At 41.9% G+C, this 17,749-nt stretch overlaps 6 protein-coding genes across 6 annotated transcripts; 3 read left to right on the top strand and 3 right to left on the bottom strand.

Annotated features, from left to right (window-relative positions):
• Positions 1–3,192: 3,192 nt before the first annotated feature.
• On the top strand, positions 3,193–5,703 carry EAE97_010090 (uncharacterized protein; the record flags this gene model as incomplete). The annotated part of the gene is made up of 1 exon (XM_038880605.1): positions 3,193–5,703. One exon carries the CDS (start codon positions 3,193–3,195, stop codon positions 5,701–5,703), a length of 2,511 nt encoding a protein of 836 aa, XP_038728651.1.
• A 770-nt stretch (positions 5,704–6,473) lies between these two features.
• On the bottom strand, positions 6,474–8,204 carry EAE97_010089 (uncharacterized protein; the record flags this gene model as incomplete). Its single annotated transcript, XM_038880604.1, has 3 exons — positions 6,474–7,444; positions 7,516–7,908; positions 7,955–8,204. The coding sequence occupies 3 exons, from the start codon at positions 8,202–8,204 to the stop codon at positions 6,474–6,476; spliced, it is 1,614 nt and encodes a 537-aa protein (XP_038728650.1).
• Positions 8,205–9,257: 1,053 nt separating this feature from the next.
• Positions 9,258–9,848, top strand: EAE97_010088 (uncharacterized protein; the record flags this gene model as incomplete). Its single annotated transcript, XM_038880603.1, has 2 exons — positions 9,258–9,329; positions 9,408–9,848. The coding sequence occupies 2 exons, from the start codon at positions 9,258–9,260 to the stop codon at positions 9,846–9,848; spliced, it is 513 nt and encodes a 170-aa protein (XP_038728649.1).
• A 733-nt stretch (positions 9,849–10,581) lies between these two features.
• Positions 10,582–12,015, bottom strand: EAE97_010087 (uncharacterized protein; the record flags this gene model as incomplete). Its single annotated transcript, XM_038880602.1, has 4 exons — positions 10,582–11,201; positions 11,258–11,591; positions 11,654–11,893; positions 11,986–12,015. 4 exons carry the CDS (start codon positions 12,013–12,015, stop codon positions 10,582–10,584), a joined length of 1,224 nt encoding a protein of 407 aa, XP_038728648.1.
• A 514-nt stretch (positions 12,016–12,529) lies between these two features.
• Positions 12,530–14,092, bottom strand: EAE97_010086 (uncharacterized protein). Its single transcript, XM_038880601.1, has 3 exons — positions 13,700–14,092; positions 13,420–13,637; positions 12,530–13,373 (listed from the first exon to the last, which is right to left on the bottom strand). Exons 1-3 carry the CDS (start codon positions 13,772–13,774, stop codon positions 12,785–12,787), a joined length of 882 nt encoding a protein of 293 aa, XP_038728647.1. The 5' UTR covers positions 13,775–14,092; the 3' UTR covers positions 12,530–12,784.
• Positions 14,093–14,767: 675 nt separating this feature from the next.
• On the top strand, positions 14,768–17,747 carry EAE97_010085 (uncharacterized protein; the record flags this gene model as incomplete). The annotated part of the gene is made up of 2 exons (XM_038880600.1): positions 14,768–14,798; positions 14,950–17,747. 2 exons carry the CDS (start codon positions 14,768–14,770, stop codon positions 17,745–17,747), a joined length of 2,829 nt encoding a protein of 942 aa, XP_038728646.1.
• Between the last annotated feature and the right edge of the window lie 2 nt (positions 17,748–17,749).

Genomic DNA, 17,749 nt, shown 5'->3' with positions numbered 1-17,749 from the left:
ATAGTAAATATATATATTTAATATTATTCTTTTTGCAATAGTTTTGAAATAATATTGATTTGTGATTTTTATATCTATTCAATATCAATATTTGATATTTACTCTTTCTTCGATTCTTAATATATTTATTGAAATATTTCAATTATTCTAAACCTGTCTTATTGTTTATCTATTTATTAGATATAGATTTAATAGTCTAGTTTATAGGAAAATCGATTTTAATATATTAATTAAAAAGATAAATCTATTCTTAAATTATTAGAAATAGAGGAATAGTTTTATTCTTTTTATTCTTATATATTATTATTATAGTTTATTCTCGATTATCTAATTATATTGATTTGTTTCTATTATATTTCTTAATATTAATAATAATTATTGCTATATATATAATTCCTATTATAAAGCTTATTTTATTGAAATTATAGAAATTTTTATTCAAAATATTATATTTCGCTTATATATTTATAACTAATTGAAATTAGTTTTTAATAAATTTGGGATCTTTATAAAAAGCTCTTTGAAAATTATAAATATAATTAAAACATATCTTTAATTTGATTTAATGTTTTATGAATTGATATATTCAAAGCTTTCTAATATATTTTGTATTTCTTCTATATTCTTAAGTTTAAATGAAAAATCTCTTGAATCCATATCAAGAATATATTGAATAATCACTTTCTTTTCTAAATCTATAATTTTATAATAATTCACTTAAATCTTTATATATAAAAATAAATCGTTTATTCTATAATTGATTATTGTACAAAATATATTATATAATCAAGCAATCTATCGAATACTTAGTTTTTTGTCTTTTTGAAAAGCTTTAATAATTAAAAGTAAATGTACTTCTTTATTTGTAGATTTTATAATAAATGATTGATAAAACGCATATTGAATATAAAGAATATAAATTGAGGTGAAAGTGGCGCACTCGGTGATATAGTCTATTCGGTGTTAAACTACGTTATAGCAATTGTTCTGGATGTTATATATTTATTCGACTTGAGATGGGGAAATTGGTGAGGGAGAATGGAGGAGTTTTCAGAGGACTTGTGAATTTCTGTTCACTCTATCACGATGATGTTAGTGATGAAGTAGATTATGATTTTCTCTAATACATTTTTGGAAATAATGCTGGTACGTACCTAATCCTAGGTAGGCAAGTGCAGAATTGGGCTCGTGCAGCGAACATCATTTAAGAATAGATTAATAAGCCTTGAGATGCTTCGAGATGTACTGGTATGGTGGGGCTGATGCATGGTGGGGTAGAAGGGAGGGGAGGGAAGGGTCTTGAGAAGAAGCTGAGGATATCATATCTATCTGGAGAGGGATGATCGGAAGGAGAGATATCTGTCTGATGGTAGAATAGCTAGGTTGTAAGGATATTATTGAACTCTCTTTGATAAATGAAGATTTTAAAGATTTTGAATATATTATGGAAACCCCAAACAGGAAGGTCTTGGAGAGTCGATTTCGTGAGTTGAGGCTGATAGGTATTGGTCTTGAGTATGTACCTATGCATGTAGATAGATACTCACGCTCATCACGTTCACATGATAAGCAATTAATATATTCTTGATATCCTTAGAGGATGAGAGATGCGTGATATATGGATCAATCAATATTTGGGTTGGAAATATGAATCAGATGATGAATATGAGTTCATGTATGTTCCGAAGGACCCACTGATATGTAGGAGACTAGGAGAGTGTAGTTGAGAATGACTGGTTCGAGGTGGGTGGTGGTGGGTAGCTGAAGGAGGGTAGTTGGGAAAGAGAGAGAAGAGAACCTTGGAAGATCTACAATACTTGTACTGACGTTTTGGTAGAGTAAACGTGTCTGTTAGTAGGTAGCACTGGTCTATTGTTGTTCCATGATTAAGTGTGCAGTAAGTAGGGGCTTTTATAATTATAACTATATAACTATAAATTATCCTTCTACTCTGTAATATAGGCGAGATTTTACGATGTATTCTGGATCAAGAGTGGATGTAAATATAAAACATAGAATCTAGATACCTACCTAGTAGATAAATAAGTCTTATCTAACCCGCTCATACCTAGGCTGGATGACGTGTGTTTGCGATGTGATGGATAATGTAGCATACCTAGTACTGTATGTAGCCTTACAAATGGATATGGATGGATACGATGTGAATCATTTGAGTATAGATATGTGTGAGGTTATTAATGAGTGAAGAAACAATAGATGAACAATAAATGATAATTCTTTAATCCTTTAATAATTATATACCGTGGAGATGATTGTATTATATGGATTTACCATCTCCCTCGTAAATGCTGCTTATCGTAACCCAAGATACGATAAATATAGGTACGGAAGTATATCAAGCTGTAATAATAAGGATATAAGGGTACCCCGCATTGACACTAGTGGGTCTCACCTAATCAGTCCCAAATCCATCATAACGAGATAAACCTGCCGCCTTCGTCTTGTATTCAACACAACACAACAACCATTACAGCAAAAAAAAAAAAGAGAATCCCTCCAAAAGACATCGTGCATATTTGGTACGAGGTGCAACACAAAAATCTTCATAAATTTTTACCATCATACAATAGCTCTTGAATCCCATATCGATAATATTCCAGTATCCAAAACTTAAACGGATCACCCTGCCTATCTCTACATCTACGGTCAACCAAAAGCCCGGGGCTACCTCGATTTGCCAATAGGCAAACGATTCGGCAAGTACTAAGTTAATTAACTCCTCCCACTTTCTTGCTCCCCATTATTATTCTACGGCACTCGGTGTACTTTCTCCATAGAAATTTAAATTCGGGGATCCTTTACCTTAATCAAGCTCAGATTAATAAGAAGTAGGAGTCTCCCTCTTTCTTTCTTTCTTTCTTTCTTTCTTCCTCGTCATCTTCTGCCTCTTCTTCTTGTCGACTTTGTTATTTACCCGTATTCCTGAAAGCGGCTCATTCGACCTCCCTCACCTTCGTTCACATTTCTCTTCTTTCACATACCATCTTGTCGAGATTCGTGTTCCGGTATAATATCGTAAAAGCTAATGACATGGAGTCATCCAGCGGGCTCCCGCCTCTAGATTTGACGTCTTCAAATCCTGAAGAACATTCCAACCATTTTCGATTTCCCACTCCGTCTATCGATACGAGAATAACTACTTGGGTCGAAACCCAATCTTCCAACAACAATATGTCGACCCTCAGCGAGTCCCCATCTGATGAAAGTCACCTCTCCGAATCTACTTATGAGTTTGTCGATACAGATGATGAGAGCCATGATGAGAATGCTACCGAGTCGATAGCTTCTGTGGAGTTTGGTCGTCCTGACGATATGCAGAGCCTTGCAGATACTGAGAATAGTGATGAAAGTGGGGATCAATACACACAGAATTCCTCCATTCCTGCTTTTGGTTTGGATAACTCGATCAATAATTCTTTCAATAATCCTACCATCGGTCGAAATTCTGCTGTCTTGCATGACGATTCCGATACCCCGCTCTCACAATCTATCGAATTTGAAGAACCATTTGGTAGCCTCGGAGCCGAGAATGTGTCAGTCAAACATACAGTGGCAGAGTTCACCGAAGAACAAACTGCCGCTTCCGTGAGAGATTTGAACCTGCAAAATCCGCCCAGTCAATTGATTCTTACAATTCGACAAACCATGACCAAGCATGGTTTATCGACTAAAGACCCACTCCGCATCCTCTATGTAGGCAGCCACTCTGCAAAACAAGATATCATACACAAGATTGCAAGCTCTGTCACTGCTTCCGTCGAAGGCCAAGAGCGTTCAAGTCGAAACTCGTCTCAAATATACAATGTTGTGCCTGTATCTGCTTTTGGCTCGGAGAAAACACCGGAAATCGAACTCATGCACTCGTCTGGTTACCAAATCAAGGTTGACGATTGTTTGTCTGCTCAAACCCTTGAATTCGAGGATCAACCACAAAAGCCAGATGTAATTAAGTTAAATCTCGAGGATCACTACAGCTACCATTCTGTGCCGGAGAGAGATCACTTTATTGTTGAGCCGGAGTGGGAGTTACCACATGTGGCAATATTCTACTGTTCTGATAGTGACGATATACAAGCACGACGCACTAGAACGATCGCCAGAAAGTTCATGAGTCGTCATACCATACCATCGATTGTTATCTCGCACAAACAATTACTTAACAAAGCTCAATGCATGTCTTTAGATCAGCATTCTATTCATATGTGTTTAGAATCCCGGGAAACAAATGGCAGAGGAAGCATTGTCCATCAACGTCTACCAATAGATCTTACGTCTTTCTTGAACATCGATGCTAGGCAGATGAACAGAAATCTTGCTTACTTGACTGGTCTTCACGAGCCTGCAAGTTCCCCTAGTGTTACCAAGAATCTTGGTTCCTATACGATTCCTGCGAACCGAGAGAAGCCAGTCAATAAAGAATGGACCCGTTACTTAGCGGAGTGGAGATCTTTACTCCCATTTGGTTTGCTTGTCCTGAGCGTGCTGACTGCCATTTTCACGTCCACCCTTTCGCCCTATCCATTTTACAACCAGCCGGCAATCTCTATAAATAGCAAAACTATGTCAGCGGGCCCCATAACTCCAACATCAGTACCATTTGCGACCAACCTCTCTGCAACTCAAGCCACAGTTACTTCAACACCTCCTGTTGTACAGTCGTTGCCCCCGAACGGACTTTCAAAACCTCAAGTAGACTTTTCAAAACTTACACATGCCCAACAACAGAAGTCCAAATCGGAGAGCAAGTGTAGTTCCTGTGTAGCGGAAATCATGGGGGACAGAGAAGTTTTGATTCGAATTCCCCGGGCAATGAAGCTTAGCTGGCTCACCAAGTTGGCAATGTCGATCAACATCACTAGGGGCAATACTACAGTCGATACAGAGCGTGCCTTTAGTTCAAGCGACGGGATAGTGTTATTGATTCCCAAGAAGGAGGCTCATGGTATTCTCAACATTTCGATCGTTACCACCAAGAAGCCGCGCATCAACGAGACCTTCCAAGTTGATTTTGGAACCAATTCTCTCCAAGCCATGCAAGATGTCTTGGACAGATTTTACACATTCTTCAAGGAGGATACTGTTATTGCCGATGGTCAAACTCTCGCAGATGTTCGCGCCGCGGCTGAGAAGGTTCTCAAAGATGTACGCCAATCTTCCCAGTCGAAACTAGCCAATATCGACGAAGCGAAACGTCAAGCGCTCGAGCGAGCATCATCAATCACTGCCCAACTTACTAATGCTGCGAGAGATATGACTCTTGAAGCCGCCAAGCGCAGTGCTCGCATTACAGTCGAACTCGGTTCACAATTTGCAGGCGTGGAGAAGACTATTGCGGATCAATTGCACTCTTTACAAAACATAGGAAACCCATTAGATGAGGGGATCCTAAAGGCACAAGTCAGATCTAAGTCTTTGTGGTTGAAGATGCAAGGAAAAAGTGGAGAGGCTGAGGAGTATGAACGTAGAGCTGCAGTGGCTATGAGTAAGAAAGCTGCAGTGACACAAAAGTTTGAAGCTAAACTTGCACAGAAGCCAGAGAAGACAAGGGTTCAGGCGTGGAAGGAAAAAATGGCCTTGAGAAAGGAAGAGAAAGCTGCAAAGAAAGAAGCTAGACAAGCTGCTAGGATAGCGAAGAAGGAAGCTAGAGATGCTGCTAAGAGAGCTGGGTGGACTGGGAATTGAGGCGTTTCTTTTGAGGAGTTAGGATACAACGGACATGGATTGGGATGGGGTATACCAGAATGGGTAGGGACATGGAATGGATAGGATGGGTCGGATCGGAATGAATTTTGTTTATTGCGTAATATGATATGACATGAAACGCATCGACGAATTCTAGGAACTTTCGGACTGCGAGGGGAAATGCAATACTGGGAAGAGCAATCAATACACGGCAATGCAATGGACTGGACTGGATTGGTTATGGTTGGATTGGATGGGGCCTGCGCTGCGTAATCGGGTCTAGATGAACTCAGGAGTGCTGGGTATCGGGGAGAATTTTTTCCAGCTCATTCTTCAGATAAATATGCATATGGTTTTTATTTATCTATCATTTACCACTCAGTTGATCTAATATTCTTGCACCTGATACTATGCAATACACATTCAATCGTATATTGCACACAACAATATCACAGCACAGAATTATATCATGTTCATCCAAGACTAGTGACAACCTTTGCAAAGGATTCGGTAAGCTGTCATGAACTAGATTGTTATTATCCTAGATTGATCACACAGCAATAGCTAAATATAATTCATAAGCCTCTCTGTGATATCTCAAACTTAACAGCCGTAAAGCCCAGCACAAACCTGCAATCCGAACATCTGTTTCTGAATCCAGCTCTTGTAATTTAGATTTTCTCCTATATTCCCAATCCCAGTCTCCACTATTTGTTCAGATAAATTTCAGAGATCCAGCTTCCCATTCCAATATATTACCCTGCACTCTCTCAACCTAAAACTCCCTCCCCTCCTACCTCCTCACCTTCTTCACCTTCTTCACCTTCATCCATTTCAATCATCGTAAACACACATTGTACAGTCCACTCTTCCCCATACATTTCCAATCCTTTCAATTCCGGAATGTCGATTGGTTCCTCCGGAATTTGATCCGGCAACTTCAACCCCAATAAGCCTCCTCCGATTATACTATTCTTGAGTGTATTCTGTATTCTTCTTTTGGCTTTCTGCAGAAGTTCTTCTGTTGGTCCAACACCCATAGTTTCCTTTTGAATTTTGAGTGCCATCTCAAGTATGTGAATAAGATATTTGGACTTTAGAGAAGACTCGTTTTTTGTTGAATTAAGCGAAGGATCTCGAGAAGTAATATTTCCTGGCAATTTGGAAGCGGCAACATCTTCTTTAAATACGATATAGGAAATCAATCTACCGATGTGATTTAATATTATCGCTAGAATGCCTTCGATCATTTGTTTATGCAGGTCATTCTCTTCTTGCCAGCTGATTTTTCGCAGAATGCCAATCATGAGGTTAGCAACAAAGCGGACCATCATGGGCTCATCGCTGTCTGCAGAAATCTCCACCCGGTCTGATATCGAATTGGCTGAACGAATTGGAAGTTTGGCTTTCGTAATACACAAACTGTGCATCTCGTTCAACGCTTTATCAAAGAAAGAGCACAAGGAATGTATAATATTTGCTTTCCTCACCAACTCCCTTCCGGCTATAGTTTTGTAATGTTCACTTGAAACCTCAACGCAGCTCTTATGGCATCCAGCGATCTCGCTCATAAGATGCGCTAGGCATTTAACATCTTTCGTATGGTAGTTTGTTTCTCTGACACCGATATATTTGGGAAGGCAGTCGGAGATTGCCTTCCAACTCAATTCTATGAGCTTGCGACACGAGGCAGGTGCAGATTCGGCGTGAAGAGATCGGCGAATCCGATTGATTCTGTATACTGCAGGAATCTGTGTAAGTACCATGACGACCTGATACACCGAAGCGAAAGGTGAAAGTATTGTGACTTACGATAAGTAGCAACCATCATATGATCATGATTATATGCCAACGCCAATGCATCAGTTCCCATTTCGTCGTCCTCATTTGGGACAGTATCTAGACTCTCATATCTTTTTCTTTTCTTCTTTCTGGCAGGTTTCAAAGATTGGTCATTATGAGACTCGGAGGAGCGTTGGGCGATACTCGGAATTTCCTCTTCTCCAGAATCCTCAGATGAAGATGTCATAGATGGAATGCGACAGCGTCGTAGTCTCTTCTGTAGGCTTGCTATGCGAGTCTGTAGTTCATCTGTAAGAATACACTGACTTTCGAACCGTCGTTTCCAAAACTCTCCCGAATCAACTATACGATTACTTCGTGATTCTTCAAGTTTGATTGATTCTCGGAACTCATCCAAATAATCTAAATCGATTTAGTATAGTCTATGGTAGAAAATTGCTAATCGTACCTTTTATGGATATTTCATCTGGTTTTGCTTTCAAGATTGATAACACCAGTGCGATTTGTTCCTCAGAAAAGCACTGAAGAAGTTGGTGCAACACAGGAGGCGCAGCAGACACTTCCGTTTGAACATTAGGTTCAATGGCAGAAATGAAATCCTGTACCTTTGGCGTCGATTTGCTGCCTTTTGGGTCGTCATCTTTTGGCTTCTCCTTATCATTCAACTTTGGAGTTTTTGCTTTCTTTGCGGCAGGCATGCTTGTAACAGTTGAAAATGACAAAAAGGAACTGATTCTTGAGAAGAATGAATATTAATTGGGACGCAAGTGTCTTCGAAGTGATGTGATGAGTAAGTGATGATTTCGCAATTTGAAGAGGGGAACGGTCGGCCTCACGCTGGATTAAATGTATTTCTAAGCATGTATTTGAAAAAAGGAAGAACATGAATAGGCAATAAGAAGTACCAACATATGACTACGGAAGTATCGTTGTGAAATGAGAATTGAAAAGTGCGCGAGATCAAAATGCTTTCACTGCCCTGGCCATTTTGGGAAAGAGTATTATGTTCTCAATTGGGCAGGAGCTTACCCGTGATCTTCTGGCTGACAATCTGGGAAGACAAATTCAAAGCTTAGTCCACAATAAGATATGTCGAGATTGGTAAAATGTTTCTTACTTTATTTTATTTATCTATTGTCTGTTCGACTGAGTGTTCAGTACCCTTAATGAAAAGACTCTGCGTACGTACATTAATGTTTGCACATTAGGACAAGAGTGTATCTCAACCCCACTTTTACAAAATAATTTGCCCAAAATCTACTACATGACCATGCACTAATGATGGCTTCATTAAACAGTTGAACGTGTGAGTTGATATTTTGGCATAACATGAAGATTGCTTTAACCTTACGTATTTGCTCGTGATTCAAATAACTTCTCATACCTACTATTCCTACTTAGGAATACCAGTGTGATGTCTTTTCCATGTCCATCAAACTGGTTTCCCGATCTTGAAGACTTGAGCGAAGTCTTCTAAAACATACAGCAAAGTTGAGATGAGAATGCATCGGCAAATCCCCGGCCCGCAGAGCCTCACATCCTCGCTTGACCCCGCATTCACGCTAAGGAACACCTGAACTGAACTTAACTTCTGATCAATTAAAGATTCGCTCATCAATTTCAAGCTCCTACAATTTTGTCACAACTTGCGCCAATCCACCAAGATTCATCACCCACCAACCAATCCACTTAACCAACCACATATACATACATTCGATTTCAGCGTCCATCACCCACAAAGAAAAAACAAAATGCCACATTTAGATACTGCCCAAGAATGGCTCACACAATCTTCGCTATTGTTAAAAGCACATCCTAGTACCGTACGTGTCCCCCCTCTTCCTCGCAATTCTCCCCCTCCCAATCAAATCAACCAAGCTAACCCTCCCTCTCTCCCACAGACCCGCATAACAACTAAATACACCCTTCTGCACGCACCTTCCTCCCCCCACGCCCCCTCCACCACACACTCCACAGCCACCAAACCGCGCCTACCCAAACCGACCTCCACCCCTCAACCCTCCACCTCTGCAAAACCAGATGCCCAACCCCGCGGTACCCTCACTCTCACAACTTTCAACCCCCGCTCCGGCGTAAACCTCAAATACACCACCAACAAAGCTGCAGAAGTATCGCGCCTCATACAAATCATGGGACGACTCGGAAAGCTCATGTGTGGATTACCCGAGACGGAGGAGAAAGAGAGGTTGGGGGAGATCAACATGGCTGAGGCACCGGCAGAGGAGGAAGTGGATGAGAAGAAGGATGCTGGAAAGGGACAAGCGCAAACACAGACGCAACCACAAGGTGGAAAGGGAAAGAAGAAGAAGGGGAAGAAATGAATTGTTGATTGAGAGACTACATCGCTAGGGGGATAAAGGAGAAGAGGAAGATAAAGAGGATTCAGGTGTAATTGGCGGATTCCGCAAAAGGTCTGCGTACAGTTATCACCACATCGTCAATGGAACCTCCCTTGCTCTTTCGCGAAATTTAGAGGGCCGAAATGGAAACCTGTATATAACATGGATTTAGTTGTGCTAGTGCGGACAGTAGGTATACTATGAAAGTTTGCATGGCGAGGATGGCAGTGGAGTTATGGTCATAGAAGATATACATGCGCGTCTTTTCGACATATCTCAAGATATTCCAAAAGCTATCCAGGAAAATCATACCAAAGTCAGTGAGAATAACGGTTCTATCACAGCAAGCGCGAATGAAATCCTCATGTGAGTGAAAAAAGTGTATTCGTTAACGCTAACTAGTTATATCATCAATTATCCTATCCATCCGTCCCATCATGGTATACTCCCACCACGATATCCCTATCAATCCCTCATCTATGTCCAAATGACATGTGTTGTAAAAGTTCATATTCATGCCCGCCGCCAAACCAAAATTTTCCCGACACCACAACTCCTTCATGTTAAAAAACTATTTGTACAAACCACCAACCCGCAACACATCTATGTATGCAAGCCCCGTGTAGAAGTGAAGAGTTGTACAAAGACAAAAGCCAAGCCAATCGCCTTGACACAGAAACAAAAAGAAAAATAGAGGTGACTTTGAAGACAACATCTAAAAGTCTTCGTCAAAGTTGAAGTCGCCTCCGTTCTCTGCCTTGGCCTCAGTTTGTGCCTCAGTATCCTCATGTTTCTTTTGAGTACCGGCCATAACACCAGCCTTTTGGTAATCACCAACTCTCTTCTCGAAGAAGTTGGTCTTTCCAGCCAAGGAGATGTTCTCCATGAAGTCAAATGGGTTGGCAGATTTGTAGTACTTGTCGTTACCCAAAGAGAGGAGAAGACGATCAGCAACGAACTCGATATATTGCTTCATGAGGTTGGAGTTCATTCCCAAGAGAGCACAAGGAAGAGCCTCGGTCAAGAACTCTTGTTCAATCTCGACAGCTTCGGTGATAACGTCTTGAACAGCTTGCTTGGATGGGCGGTGCTTCAGGTGAGAGAAAAGGAGGCATGCGAAATCGGTGTGAAGACCTTCATCACGGGAGATGAGTTCGTTGGAGAAGGTGAGACCAGCCATGAGACCACGCTTCTTGAGCCAGAAGATGGAAGCGAAGGAACCAGAGAAGAAGATACCTTCAACGGCAGCGAAAGCGACGAGACGTTGAGCGAAGGTGGAGTTCTTGTCTTGAATCCACTTGACAGCCCAGTCGGCTTTCTTCTTAATACAAGGAACTATCGATGATGTTAGATGTAGTGCTACATGTCTAGTGAGAATGGTTGCGACTTACTGGTCTCAATAGCATTGAAAAGATATGTCTTTTGAGATTGCTCCTTGATGTATGTGTCGATGAGAAGGGAGTATGTTTCGGAGTGGATGTTCTCCATCATGATTTGAAAACCATAAAAGCATCTAGCCTCTGGAATTTGAACTTCACCACTGAATCTCTCAACCAAGTTCTCATTGACAATTCCATCGGATGCTGCGAAGAATGCGAGTACGTGGGAAATGAAGTAACGCTCGTCGTCATTGAGTCTCTCATTCCAGTCGTGAAGATCCTTTGACAAATCAATCTCTTCTGCGGTCCAGAAAGATGCCTCTGCCTTCTTGTACATTTGCCAAATCTGTTCGCAACTATATGTTAGCACTGTACGCGTTGACACGTGAAGAGAGGGACGCGACTTACCTCATGGTACTTAATGGGGAAGAGGACGAAACGGTTTGGGTTTTCTTGGAGAAGAGGCTCATCCGCTTCTTCTGGCTTGATTCCTGGAGCAACTGCAATAACTTTTTGTTCTTCGACAATTGGCTTCTTGACTTCTTCGACAATTGGCGCGTCAGCTTCAAATGCTGAGTTCTCTTTTCCGCCAAAGTTGATCTTCTTGACGGGTGATTCCATCTTCATGTTTTCGATACCAGAGGCAGCCTGTATAAGTTCCAAGTCAGTATAATGTTGACGCGTAAAATAAATAAATTGAGGGGAAATAATTGATGGAGGGGTGGCGCGTGAAAACGTACACTCTTTGAGGGAGTTTCTTGGAGACTCATTGTGACTTAATAAATTGAGCGTAAAAAGGGATTTGATTATCGGTATGTAGAATATGTAAAGAAGAAAGAGGTCGAGAAGTTGTTTGACTTTATATGTTGTATTGAATAGAAAGTATGTATGTGTATGTGTGAATGTGTCCGAGGATGAACAAGAGAAACCGCGTTCTTAAGAGCTTTTCGGTACGCGTCACGTGTCCAAATAATTAACGCGCTAAGTTTCGCGTTCGCGTTGATAAAAAGGCTGGGAAATTTGCAACGCAATGTACATTGATCACCGAACCACTTATTCCACTTAATCAACCATTCAGCTTATTCAAGTGAATTCCACCCAATGCCAAGCAAACTTATCAGATCTTAATCCCTGAAGATCAATAGGAAACCACGGTAACGCGTGAAGTATTGGTGAAAGTCTTGATAATGGGTGGAGTAAAATCAGTCATGATGATTCAGAAATCAGTACATCTGGATTTGAATAGGCTTCAATGGAATACGATGTGGAGATTAAGATGTTTATCAGATTGAATGGAATTGCACTTTTATTAATTTGCATCTATGGTATGGTATCTTATATTACATTCAAAGCCCCCCGCGCCTAAACCAAATCCGTTTTCTTGTTACTTACAAACCGAGGCGTCATCAATTACTGAACAAACAAAGGGAATCATGTCGGCATTAAGAAATTGATCCATCCTAGAACCTTTCCAGGACCTTTCAAATATGGAACGTTCCTAGAACATCCTTCAAACTTAAAATAGCAATCACAATTCCTCTAACGTCTACCACTCTTCCTAACCTTCTGAGGGCGAGCTGGAAGTGGAGGATCTTGCGCGTCTGTTCTATCGCGCCGACTTTGATCGACATCGGGTTGTCTTGTTCGCTCTGATCTTTTGACACGACGTCCTTGTTCGGGATCAGGTTGTGTCGTTCGCTCTACGGGTGCGCTGCTGCCATATCCGAACCAACTGTGACGATTCCGTCCGCCTGGCTCACGAGGACTGACGGTCTCCGTGTTTGCTCTGGATGTATATCGTGGAGGTTCTCCATCTGAGAGTTCCTGATCATAAAGATCGAATTCATGCGGATCGGTAACGTCAACGGCAGGTAGTCTTTCACCTCTTGCCTTCAATATTTTCGCACCTTTGTCACGCAAATGTCTTTCAAGCTCGAGCGCATTTCTAGTATTGGCGCGGAAAACTGCATCGACAAGATCTCCTGCGAATGGTATGAGACCAACGGCAAAATCGAGCGCGATATTGAACATCATTTTAGATCTGACACTGTTTGGAAGTCCGCCATCAACTTGACTGCATGTTCGAAATACCATAAGCGCCATGAACAAATCAATAACGTCTCCAATACTATCTGATATCAGTAAAGCTTTTTATGGGGAGGGAAAGAACTTACGCAGGAACGAGACCAATGACACTGCTCCATCCAAATCTAATTCCACAGCAATTAAATAGACTCATGTCTAGTCTATAAGCTCGGCGCTTGACTTTGGTAAGAACCTTTGCATCTTTTTCTGATATGCCAGCAGGTATGGCTTTTCTTCTCTTTTGTGTCTTCTTTTTTGATGGCACACCGTCCAAGCGAGAAGCAGGAACAGTTTCAAAGTACAAGTCCTGAAAAGCTGTCAGCAAATTGTTTCTTCAAGAGATGGACGTTACGTGAACTGGTATTTTACCTCTGATCCAAACTTGTTCGAGACTGATTCGCCCAGAAATTTTTTACTGATGAACTTCGCTGCAAATGAAGCCATAATTGTGTTGTGAAGTTTGTGTGAATAATAAGTGCGATTATAATGTAGAATTAATTGCCTTTCGAAAAGGATATTCTTCTCTTTAATAGGTTATTCTAAAACTGAGAACCTTTAAACCTCTAATCGGTTGTATTAGGGGTTTTCTGTAAAATTCGTTTCTTCTTCGTTTCGTTGGTGGTTGTCGATTATGAGTGGTTTCAGAAAGCGCTTGATAGCAACTATTTTTGGATTGTCCCAGTTTGACACATGAATATGAATGTCTTTGGATTTCAATGAAAAGTAAATAGAAATAGAAAGCGTCTTTATGAGAAATACTGATATTTAAATTACTTATCCATAAACTCTTTTTCGAAAGCTTGCCATAAAGCTTGATTTGCATTTATCTTTCATGCTGGCAACTTTTTTGTCCAAGATTCGACTGCGCCCCCTGTATTGCTGTATCAAAATAACGTCATCCGACACTTAGAACTGCAGATCTGAGGGACCACCGGTGAAGAGTGAAAGAGGAAACCTTATTTTGCCGAGTCAAAGCTTTACATGTTTTCCAAGTTTGGTCTAGCTATCCTCAGGTGTCATAGCCAAAGTCACGTGTTCAAGTGGCTGAGCAGATGTGGCGTTGGGTACAAATGAAAATGTGGCTTTCCAGCTCCCTTTTTCGGTTTCAAGCTTGACCTCCACCTGGGCAAGCTCTTGACTCAGCCTCATTATTTATCCCCAACCGTATCAACAACCAACTCATCCACTCACAACTCCACATTTCACGACCTTCAATAACAGTGGTAAGCTCACGTTAGTTTGTGATCGTCGTATCTACTGGATCAAGATTCGCAAGCTTTCTTATCAGATAGATCATTCCATTTACTCTGTAATTGCCACAAAGTCTTCATATTTGTATCATTTTGATATTAGGTTGTTTTTGCCTAAGCGTTTCTGCGCGTCCCCCGCCCCGAAAAGAAACTCGAGTCGTGGATATGCTTGTGACGCGAAGACAACATGACAGACAGAAAATTGCAGCTAGAAGACTGTAAGTATTGAAGATAGCTTTATCAGGTAGACTCTTCTATCATTTCCTATCTTTCTCATTTCGAGAACTCTCTCGCCTTGTTCAAGTCCAGCCTCAACAATGTTGATATTCATTCCCAAATACTTTGACTGACCACCTACCAAATTTCCAGGGCTGGACGACCTTTGTGTTCGATTCATAATCAATATTCCTGCGGCTGATCTATCACACGTTCCTCGAATATGCTTTCAAGTCGAAGAAGCGCAATGGTACTACGAAGATTTTATCCGGCCTCTGGACCCAAGCCTACCCTCGATGACCCTTCGTAACTTTTGCCTCAAGATATTTCTACATTGCCCTCTACTTTCAAACTTCTCGGAAAGTATTCACATGCGAGCTTTTGAGGAGTTTCTTCTATACAAGACCCGAGTTCCAGTGAGGGGTGTGATTCTGTTAAGCGCGGACATGGATGAAGTCGTTCTTGTAAAGGGTTGGAAGAAGGGTGCAAATTGGAGCTTTCCCCGTGGAAAGATTAATAAAGATGAGGACGACCTTACGTGTGCTATTCGAGAAGCATACGAAGAGACCGGTTATGACCTTGAACAGTCAGGACTTGTTCCCAAAGATCGAAGTCTAGTTAAAGGTATCGATGTTACAGGACATGGCCAACAGATCAGATTATACGTTTTCAGAAACGTTCCTAGGGAAACCTATTTTGAGGCACAAACTCGCAAAGAAATTAGTAAAATTGATTGGTGGCGGTTATCTGATCTTCCAGCTTATCGAAAGAAAGGGCAGCAACAAAATCAACCAGAGGCTGCCGCAAACGCCAACAAATTCTACATGGTGGCACCATTCCTACCTCCACTCAAGAAGTGGATTTTAGATCAAAAGAAAAAAGATGCTAGGACGGCAGCTAATAACCAGCACTTGGAAGCTGCAGGAAATATCAGCCACGATGAAGGTATTACTGAGGATGATCAACTGGTTGAACCAAGCATAAATTATGATGCACCTGTGTCGCATGATGCTGAACGGACTAGACGCAATGCTGCCGACCTAGCTCTTTCTGCTATAATGCAAGTCCAACCATCGACCCAGGGACTACAACACAATGCCATTAACCCTGCGCAATCACAAGCTTCGCATAGCTCAGGGCAGCAACTGCTTGCTCTTTTACATAGTAAACCTCCTGCGGATCAACCACCGCCAACTCAACCATATCCGCAAACACCTTTAGAAAATACCATTACCCAAATACCTTTTCCTAAAACTCCTCATCATCAGGTACCTCACCCTTCGCACATCTCAAATCAACCACCTCCACCTCCTTTCCCACTACAACAACAGCAAGAGCAACGTCCAATGCAGAATTATTCCTACCAGCAACCCGATCTCCAAGTTCGTTCCGATCAAAGGCCTATCCCCAATATGCAATATCGCCATCAGATGCCGCAGCAGATACCACAGCAAATCCCGCAAAGAATGCCAGCTCAAATGCCACAGCAATTCTCAGCGCAGATCTCCCAGCAATTGCCACAGCACATGCTACAGCAAGCTTCGCAACATATGACTCAGCATATACCGCAGCATATGCAAACACAACTTCCACAGCAGCGAGAACGTCATCCATATCAACCCACTTTGATTCATCCTCAGCCACTCCCTCTCAATGCCCAGAAAGTGTTGTTTACCGGAGGTCCGGTGCATTCAACCATGGTGCCGCAGCATATTCAGCAACAACCTCCGCATCCCAACTTTACGACTTCTGGCCCTCTGCCTCCTCCCCAATTTCCTAATGTACATTCTACCATGGTTCCGCCGCTACCAAAGGAAGCACCGGCTGCTGCACTCACTAGTCATTCATTGCTACTCTTAAACGCGTTCAAGAATCGGGACGAAGTAAATGTAAATATCACTTCTAACTCTTTAATTTCTGAAGGTCCAACTCAGCCGCACCCGAATTCTACGCGGCCTGAAGCTCTTGAGCTTCCAGGAGAAAGTTCTCGATCTATTCCCGTTCCTCTTCCTACTGAGGCAGCTCAATCATCAAAGTCTCATCCTAGTATGAAAGGAGATATTCCTAGTACGGCTGGTCAGAGTCAAACAGCTCGTCCCCCCATCAGTGAGAACCAACGATCAATGTTATTGGGTATGTTCAAAAGTCCTGCAGCTCAACCGGCAACGCTGGCTGCAGAACCAGCTGCTGTAGTTCTACCATCCAATTCACCTTCAGCGGTGGAATTGAGCGCAGTAGAACTCATTTCGCCACCCGAAGTTTCACGACAAACAGCTTCCAAAGAAAATACTCCAATTGGCAGAGCTAGTCACAAGATTACAGGAATGAACCCCGAATTGAACCTTCCATTTCGAGCTACGTCAATCCTCGCTCGTCCAGCCAATGGGAATAAAGATGCTAAGTCATATGGGAGTTTGTCCAAGAAACCGGCCACTAGATCAGAGATGCCCAACAGCAGCAAGAGGCCTTCATCAGAGAAATCGTTTCAGCCACAAATTCTCAAAAGACCACAGGCGAATACAGTCAAAGCCTCCCCACTTCTTGGAGCTTCCACCATTGCTGCTTATTCGCCGAACCCTGCACCATCTAATCTGGCCGGCCCATCGTCATCTCCACTATCCTTTACTTCCCAAGCTCCCCAGTCAACCGAACAAAAGCATACCCTTTTGTCATTGTTCGGAAAATCGCCTACCCCCGCTCCCAGTTCGATATTCGGGAAATCACCAATGCCAGCTTCTAGTTCAATGTCTAGAACATCTTCGCATGATGGACCTTCTTCTAACCATCTCATAGATGCCACGAGAAGTGCTGCATCCAGATCTAGAGTCGGAAGTCTGGCATCAGGAAATGGCGAGGGCTCGTCACGCCGTGGAAGCCAAGCACCAATATCACCAGCCGACAAAGGCTTCTTACTGAATTACTTAGACGCAGTTGCTAGTAGGGGTTATTGAAG

This window comes from Botrytis byssoidea (assembly GCF_014898295.1).
Source record: "Botrytis byssoidea strain MUCL 94 chromosome Unknown BBYS_025, whole genome shotgun sequence".
Lineage (NCBI taxonomy): Eukaryota > Fungi > Ascomycota > Leotiomycetes > Helotiales > Sclerotiniaceae > Botrytis > Botrytis byssoidea.
The sequence above is the reverse complement of the archived record's forward strand: the minus strand, read 5'-3'. Positions and strand labels throughout refer to the sequence as shown.